The sequence below is a fragment of the Corapipo altera genome, unplaced genomic scaffold, assembly GCF_003945725.1.
Source record: "Corapipo altera isolate COAL_440 unplaced genomic scaffold, ASM394572v1 0, whole genome shotgun sequence".
Taxonomy (NCBI): Eukaryota; Metazoa; Chordata; class Aves; order Passeriformes; family Pipridae; genus Corapipo; species Corapipo altera.
In genome coordinates, this window is record NW_020884872.1 from 13,100,353 (window position 1) to 13,109,620 (window position 9,268).

The 9,268-nt window shown below is 37.0% G+C and overlaps 1 protein-coding gene across 6 annotated transcripts in view; it reads left to right on the forward strand.

Moving 5' to 3' along the window:
- Positions 1 to 8,108, forward strand: part of KLHL15 (kelch like family member 15) — a 28,111-nt gene extending 20,003 nt beyond the window's left edge. For all 6 annotated transcript variants that reach the window (XM_027637000.1, XM_027637028.1, XM_027637018.1 and 3 more), the window contains one exon: positions 1,337 to 8,108. In XM_027637000.1, the coding sequence (XP_027492801.1) occupies positions 1,337 to 2,446 (1,110 nt within the window). In that variant the 3' untranslated portion in view covers positions 2,447 to 8,108. The remainder of the gene's footprint in view (positions 1 to 1,336) is intronic.
- The last annotated feature ends 1,160 nt before the right edge of the window (positions 8,109 to 9,268 follow it).

Sequence of the window (9,268 nt, forward strand, 5' to 3'; positions counted from 1 at the left end):
ACAGACTTTTGTTCCTTGGGACAGGGAATAGGAGATGAGTTAACAGATACTCAGAAATGTTAGCTTCTGGTGTTACCTTGTGGTCACTTGAAATTTCAGAGTGGCCTCACATTTCTTCAGAGCATTGCTTCTCATTTTGGAGCTGGTGGGAGCTAAAGGCATTTAGACTGTTTGAAAGCAATCCAGTTTTATGTGAAAGAAACTGGAACTTTGGATCAAATCTGATCGAGGATTTGTGGATTTGGCAATATCCAGCAGGTTTTTACTTGTTTTAGAAGTGTGATTCAGAAAGCTGTGTTAGACCAGATTGTACAGGAAGAGGGAAGCCTCTGAAGAGAATCCCACGGTGAGCTGAGGAATGCTTGGAGCTAGATGAGTTAAAACGTTCAGGACAGGGATGTGTTTTGGAATGGTCTCAGGACCATTAAGTTCCAACTTAAGTTGGAACTTAAGTTCCAACCTGAGGAACTTAAGTTGTCTTAGATAGTAGGAAGGGTCCTGAAAAGGTAAATTCTTGTCATCTTCTCCCTCACCCATAACTCCAATAAAACTGAGCAGGGATAGCTCTTCAAACTGAGGTGTCACTTCACTGTGTGCTAATTCAAAGGTTGTAACTCTCACCTGGGAAGTGGAAGTTCAAACCTACCTCCACCATTTGTCAAAGCAATGCACAACCAAAGGATTATAGATGGAGATGTTTCCCTCTTGTGTTAAAGGCATTTGTTAACATGTGGAGACTCAGAGAGGGGAAACCATAAGGGGTAGCCATCCTGATGAGTGGTTGGTGCAAGCACATGTTCTGAAGGAAGGGGGTTGGGTACCTTCCCTTCCCACCCCGCCCCGATTAAATAGCTCTGTGAACAGAGCTTAGCATTTGGCAATAGCTGCTTAGGCTTGGCTGTGAGATTTCAGAAAAAATAGAGCAGAATAAACCTTGGTAAACACAGAACAGGTGTGTAGAGTATCTTTCAAACTCAGGAAAATAGTGTATTTTTAACTAAGGTGCTTCATGGATAAAGCAGAAGAGTAACAGAGGCTTCTTGGGGGGAAAAGAATAATGATTTTTAGACTTGGGGATTTCAGTTGTGCCTAATTCCAGCATAAATTTTGCATGTGATTATTCTGCTGAAATTGTTAGTCACTGCTGTTAGTCACTAAATTGCCTTCTGGATTTTTGGTAACAATACACTAGTTCAGGCCTTCATGCACAAATGCTATTGCTCTCAAGAGTGCCTGAATGAAACAAAGTAAAATAATCTAATGATGCATAGTCATTTAGATTTTCTGGATTGTTTCTCTTGGTCAGAATTTTAATATCTTTTAAATGTATTCATAGGTAAAAACATCAGAATTTTATCGATACTCCCGGCAGCTGCGACATGAGGTTGACCAAGCCATGAATTACTTTCATAGCGTTCACCAACAGCCTTTGATGGAAATGAAATCGAACAAAATTCGTTCTGCCAAACCCCAGACTGCAGTATTTAGAGGAATGATAGGACACAGTATGGTAAACAGTAAAATTCTTCTCTTGCACAAACCAAGGGTCTGGTGGGAACTAGAGGGTCCTCAAGTACCTTTACGACCAGACTGCCTTGCCATTGTAAATAACTTTGTGTTCTTACTAGGTGGGGAAGAACTGGGGCCAGATGGTGAGTTTCATGCTTCATCCAAAGTGTTTAGATATGACCCAAGACAGAACACTTGGTTACGAATGGCAGACATGTCTGTTCCACGCTCTGAGTTTGCTGTTGGAGTTATTGGGAGGTATGTTTATGCAGTGGCTGGGAGAACCAGGGATGAAACGTTTTACTCCACTGAACGGTACGATATTACTGAAGATAAATGGGAATTCGTGGATCCCTATCCAGTCAATAAGTACGGACATGAAGGGACTGTGCTTGGTAACAAGTTGTATATCACTGGTGGAATTACATCATCTTCAACTTCTAAGCAAGTGTGTGTGTTTGATCCCAGTAAAGAAGGGACAGTAGAGCAGCGAACAAGGAGAACTCAAGTGGTCACTAACTGTTGGGAGAACAAATGCAAAATGAACTATGCAAGATGCTTTCACAAAATGATTTCTTATAATGGTAAGCTTTATGTCTTTGGTGGTGTCTGTGTGATCCTGAGGGCCTCCTTTGAATCTCAAGGATGTCCTTCTACAGAGGTGTATGACCCTGATACGGATCAATGGACTATATTGGCTTCTATGCCAATTGGTAGGAGCGGTCATGGTGTGGCTGTTCTGGACAAACAGATAATGGTTCTTGGAGGCCTTTGTTACAACGGTCATTACAGTGATTCAATTCTCACCTTTGATCCAGAGGAAAACAAATGGAAAGAAGATGAATATCCAAGGATGCCGTGCAAGCTGGATGGCTTACAGGTCTGCAGCCTGCACTTCCCTGAATATGTTTTGGAGCATGTTAGACGGTGCAGCTAAAACTGAGTGAACAACCCAGTGAAATACAAAAAGCTATACCTAATTTGTTAAAAAAAATACAAACCAATTAAATTCCTTCAGAGACGTTTTCCTTGTGTGTAAGAACAACTGCTAAATGCTCAAGAGAAACAGGATGTACAGGGAGTGTACTTACCAAGTTTATTAGAAAAGCCAATAGTTAGTCTGACCTTGTAAAAGCTTTGTTGTTTTGGGTTTTTTTTTTAACATAACTGTAAGTACAAAAAAAATAAGTTTTTGAGTGTGTTTGGTTTTTTTTGTAATATTTTATGTCCATAATATTTTCTCTTTTTTTTAATGGCCATTATGCCACTATGCTTTTGAATTAAGTTGAGTTTGACAAAATATTTGTGAAAGGCAGAGAAGAAAGACTTGATTAGCATTTTTTTGCGCATCAAAATAAACCTCATCATCTGTACTAGGGTACAGCCAGATCTAAGATAACAAAACCAAACCGTTTCTGTATTTTATGTTGTTTTTTAGATGCTTTTCCCATCAACTGCAAAGAATTCTTAAATCTACTAGGTGTTTTGGTTTTCCCTTATTTACTTTGGAGAAGAATTTTAACCCCTTTGCATGACCTTTTTCCTGGTTTTGTATAGTGGTACCAGTAAGTCTGCCAAACTGCAAATTACACATTTTCTACTGAATTGAAAACAAAGCATTTTTATATTCAAAACACTGTTTCTATGCTGCCTTCTATTGTCTGCGTTGTGTTTGTTGGTGAGTAAAAAAAGTATATATACATGTGCATACACTGTAAAAACTGTATATAAATGCATCTTTTTATTTGCAGTTACAATATTATATTTTAACTAGTGCACAGGTTCAGCCATATCTGTTGAATTTAAGGTATTCTTTAATAAGCTAAATAATTCAAAGTTCTTAAGTAACCAGAGGCCTCATTTGGTATCAAAGTCTCTTATCTTTAGTATATACTGATTGATTCAGTAACTTTAAACTCTTTATATTGTTCCAACCTAATGAACTGTTGATTATTTGTTATTTTATAAATTATTTTTTAAAAAGTAAATTCATCTTACCTGAGTTTCTTTTCAGTTTCAATGTGCTGCCCAGTTTTCTTTTTTCATGAAAATGGAAAATATCGATAAGCAAATGCTCAGCACTGCTGTGACCCACAGTTATTTTTGGAACTGGATACTGGATATACTACAGTTTATTCTCAGTACTTTGCTTGTACTCACATTTCAGTATGAGTACTTGTATTGAAGTGGTGTAATCTTTTTATTATTATTATTTTAATTATTAACTGTTAAGAACTACTGTGTTTTGAAAATGTGGGGTTAGCTGATTGGATGGTTGATGTAAATTCTGTTTCTTTTGTAAAAAAACCTACACAACTATGGCTACTGACCTCAGAGTGCCTGAAACGAGATGTGTGGTCCTAGAGGGCTTTGAATAACTCCATTGAGTTTAACTTACAGGTGTAACTGACAGTAGATTGGTAAGAATTATCTACCAAGACATAAATAATAACAGTAATTGCATTTTGATTATCTTTATGGATGTGAAATAAGCCGCTTCTAGAACCTAAAGGAGAAGTTGAAGGCTCACAGTTCAGATGCTGAAACAGGCAGCTGCATATTCTGTAAAATCTTATGCTGCTGTGTTTCACTTCAAGCAATAGACTTTACTTTATATGCAGCAATGCAAAACCACTTTATTCAGCATCTTCCAGTCAGAAATCACTGTAGAAAAGGAATGTACAGTACTCAGGGAGTTCAAAAGAATGCACTTACAAAGGGACCAAAATTACCCTAAATTTTCTATGTTAAAAATAACACCTATTGTCTAAATGAAATTTGAAATAATAGGAGTTAAAACAACTTGTAAAACTCCTCATATTGTGTTTTGATATTTTTGTAGTAATTATGTTCTGGGTTGAAATGTGAGTATTTGGAGCTATATGGCAAGTCAGCAGATTTTTAATATTTTTTTTTTAATTATCAGAAATGATTTATTGATCAAGTATTTTCTTTTCATATGTTTTAAAATAAAGAGGTAATGCATGCCACCATAGCTGTAGTGATAAGCTATTTACATCAGAAGTGACTGGACCAAATACTGATATTCAGCCTTCTGATGCAGGCTAGTTTGCAGTTAAATTTGTCTTTTTTAATAAGAATTCAGTTGACTGAATTAGAAATCTAATTTACTTTCTTGATAGCTTAAGTTAAAGCTGGTGTGGCTTACACTAAAACCTCGGTTTCACTACATTGCCCTGTGTGGGTACAGAGAGAGACTGACTCCAGTAGGTGCTGGCTCTGTGCTGACTGTACATAGTTCATGGAATATTGAGGCACAAGAGAAAAAAAAAAAAGGGGTTTTAAAATTTTTTTTCATTATTCTGTTTGTCACCAGCTCATTTCTCAGTAAGTTAATGGGGCAGCAAAAACTAATCCTGCCTGAGAAGGCTTTCATGGGCACGTTCTGTATAGTACAGAGTACTTCACTTTTATCTGGGGCCAGTGTGGGGAATGAACATGATTCTGGATATCTGGTGTTCAGGATTCAAATGTCTTAAAGAGACACGGCCGAGACTTTATTAAAACTAACAGTAAAGATGGGGGTGTCTTAAGTTACGTTCTGGAATCTGCATTTGAGCACCTTCCAAGGTTCTGTGTACAGGGCAGCGGCCTCTGAAGTAATTGCTGAGTTCACTTTAAGAACCAGATTGTTTTTGGTGCTCTGCTTTTAAGTTTCTATCTGTCTTCAGGTGCCCAGTTCTGAAAGTTCTTGTTCAGGGTTGTAATAGTAATTGTTCTGTGAAATTTTAATTGAACTGTTGGTTTCGGCTTCCTTGAAAGTTTTGTCTCCATTGAGAAGCTGGCTGCTACCTTTCCAGCATTAGGAATGATTGGAATTTGCTTGGGTTTAGAATGTGTGGGGGTATGTGAGAGTGTTTTGTCAATTTACATTTCTACTGTGCTTTTACTGTTTCAGACATTAAATATAAAATGAACTCTACTTTCTCTTTTATGTTGCAATGGAACTTTTGAGGCAGTTATTTTTGTTACTTTATAAGTCAGAGGGGTTCTTTATTTTAATTGAGTTTGCTTTTGTTATTTAGCACCAGATAATTTAGTGTTTAAATAGAAACAAAACTAAGCTGGCTAATAAGAATTGCCTATTACTATGAAATTTTGAGCATTATGATCAGATTAAGATGAGTTTTAAATAAAACACTTAAATGCCTCTCATTTGTCAAGGAAAAGGTAAGTTTCAGTCTTTGATTATTAAGTTTTAGGAGGTTCTCTTTCTATTCCCACCCCAACCATAATGGAATACCAGCAAACCTAATGTCACCCACATATTTAAAATTCAGTGCATGACCTGCTTTTGAAAAGAAAGTGTACTTGCCTCTTGCCTTTTTTTTTAAAAAGTGGACATAGTGAGTTACAATATAGGGTGGTGGATTTTTTTCACATCTACAGAAAAAAATATATCAGCTTCATGTCTTAGTTTAACAGCCAACTCCAGCAGGAAAGTTTCTTTTCAGGTGAAGTGATGTACAATAAGCACAGTGCTCCTGTAGAGTGACCAGACACTGCCAGTTCCCATTTCACATGCTGCTGTGCCTGTTTTTAGGGGACAGGGTTTTTTTTAAAGTACTGCATAAGGAAAAAATCGTATATTTTCCCCCCACAAAATGTTGGTAGTTTCATAGTGGGAAGTATTAGGTGGCAAAAAACTTCTGAAGTTTTTTTCCCCCTGAATTCGGCTGGAGGAAGGCAATCCTTGGTTTTACAAAGGCCCTGCTGTTTCGGAAAGCACTGCTGGCAAGTGGCAGCATATGAGCTACCTGGCAACCTGCTTTTATGTTACTTCTTTTTGAAAACTGTGGATGTCCTACTTTCTGCAGTATGATAGCAGTCCTGTTAGAATTAGATCCAAAGGTTTGACTTGAATATTTCCCTGGTTTCTGAGGTTTGCAGCCATTTTTTCTTGAGGCCCTCCTGCCTTAGAAACACAAGTGCTGCATTTCCTCCTGCTGATAAGATGGTAACTGCTTGTGTCAGGGATGAAGCGTCACTCAACACTCAGGAAGCAAAGATAAAATTCAGGAGGTACAAATTCAAATTATTTTAAGAAAACCCCACATTGCTTAACTCATTATGTCCATTCTGTAGCAAAAGAAGGGTCAGCATTACGGGGAGATGCTAACAGTTCTTTGAATTTCAAGCTTGTATCAGCCTGTATATGATAAAGTCTTTCTAAAAAAGAGTCACATTTGTAGAGGTATTTTGCCTTTTTGATGTATTTTTCCTTAAAAAAAAAAAAAAAAGAGTGACTTGGGCCCCAGATTCTTTTAACACTTCAAATGTGTACTTCGCATATGTGCATTAGTCCAGTATAAAGAAAACAGAGAACTGTAAGGTACTTAAAACATAGAAGCACAAGTGTTACTAAGCCTGTGCTTAAGTGTTTATAGGATTTGGGACATCAAAGAAAACACCCCTACTGCTCTTCTCCTGTTTATAAAAATATAGCTGGTGAAGTTACTTGAACAAGCATCTGTCACTCGTGGCAGAGCTCACTGAAGGAGAGCAGGAAAGAACATAACTGGAAAGCACGAGTCATCTGTTTAAAACAGAATTTGCTGGTGTCCTGTAGCTCACATTCTGAGATTCTTCATGCTTGTTAAACAACTTGAAGCTGCTTGAAATAAATACTAATGACTACTTTTACATCTGTATTCTATTTTTGAAAGTCGGTGAGTAACTTGAAAATTTCCATTTGTATGGGTAAACTTCATAAAACGTAGTTGTATGTGGCAGGAAAACTGATTTGTTTTGACAACAGTTTTCCTGCGTGTCCCTCTACTAAATTTTTATTCATTTCCTGAATTTCAATTAATGTTTATATAGTCTTTTAAAAATAACTTTCAAAACCAATTTCAAATGTCTTTGGATTAATATTAAGTTGGTAGCTAAGGGAAAATCACTTCTATTTGCAGATAGTTTTTATTTATGGCTCTGGTAGAAAACCTTACTGTAAGTCTAGAAAATGAGGTGTTCTGTAGGACTGAAACGTTACTTAGGGGGCTTTTATTACCTCAGTGGGACCCACTTAACTTTTATGTCAGTTCTGGAACAGGTGAAGGGAAGAGTGAGCTATGTTTTTATTTTAAATGTTTTCCCTATATATTGTTATTTTTGTAGATATTTTTAAAATAAATTATTATATGCTGGAGATTGCAATTCCACTATAATATCCCATGATTCCAGTGTACAATATCAGATTGTTTGTATTGCAAAGAATGTATTTGATAAATAACCAGGAAAAGTTATTTTCAAACTGTGCTGTGTTTGTGTCTAGCAATTGGAAATACTTTTCCTATAGAAAATTAAAGTTAAATGTATATGACCTCATATCTACATTTGGATTAATTGTCTAATAATTACCCAGGGCTGCTATAAACTTCTCTAAATAATTTAAGAATTGCCTCTTTTTACTGTTTTAAAGCATTTTTTCTTGTCTTTTTTTGGCAGAAAGTATTTTTCCCTTGCTATGGATACAGTATACTAGACTTGCATATGTGCTCTGTTTGGGTTTCAAACTGAAAAAAATGTATAAAATGTGTATAAAGAAAAGTGTAAATAAAATATTTTTAATCTTTAAACAGTCTTGTGTAAACTGTGTAATACTCAAAAGTGTGGTGGATCTGGATCACTTTCTATAGGACTTTGGAATTTACTGAGTTAAGCAGCTCTTCAAAACGTGTGTTGCAATGATTCTGTAATGTTGTGTCAAAGTTATCCCATCAAGGAAAGCTGGATGTGGTTCTGTAGACAACACCAAGCTCTTTTCTTCAGCTGTATTTTACAGTCTTCCTAATTTTAATTGCTGTAGCACATTCATCTGTTTACTCTGCACTTCAAACTGGAAATATTGTTTGGAGTTGACTTTATTGTTACGTTTGTAACCCGGTGCAATGGCACTTAACCTGGAAGACTGAACACTGAAGGCAGCCCTTGGTGTCAGTCAGCAGAGACTGTTCCCTGCTCTCAGGTACATGGAACTGAGGGCTCTGCAACAGCGTGTGTTCATTGCACACTTGGACCTTAAAGTGCCAGAAGTCCAAGTCATACTGCTTAATGTTTCCTGTAACAGGAAGGGGAAACTTCGTTTCAGGATTAAAGTGTCAGATTAGAACAACATTCAATACCGGGGAGGGGGAGTGGGGTGGGAGGGCAGGTAAAACAGGAGGCTGTAATCTTATTTTCTCAAGCAGTCCGATGAAAGCCTTCCTTGTCAGTCCGTTGCCACACTTCTCCTTTTCTCTGTCACTGTGTTTTGGGAAGTCTCTCTCAGATCAAAGCCCCTAGTTCAAAAGTCTGCTGTCCAGAATGTTTGAAAATAACTGTGGTCTCTTTAGTTTTTTTCAATATTGAGTTCTAAAATAGCATTTTAATTTTATTTTAGTAATTCAAATTACTTTAAACTTTATTTGCATGAAGTAACCTCCGCCCTTCCCCCTTTTTGGTAACTTAGCTTCATCCTACACTGTGACTGTTTAATGGGAGAATGCTGTGGATGAATTTGTGCTGGTCCCAGTGTAAATTTGTCACGGGAGGAAGGGCCTATTTAATTGTGGTGTTGTCTCCATTTTGGGTTCAAAAGGGGTCCAAATGCATTAGACTGACACAGTGGAAGATGACAGCAATCTTTTCACACTGTGTTATTTACACTTCTTCTTCTTTGCCTTTTTAATTCCCCTTCCCTGTGAACCAGGTTGTGTTTTTGGCAATACCTTTCTTCCAAGATGTTACACTGACTGAT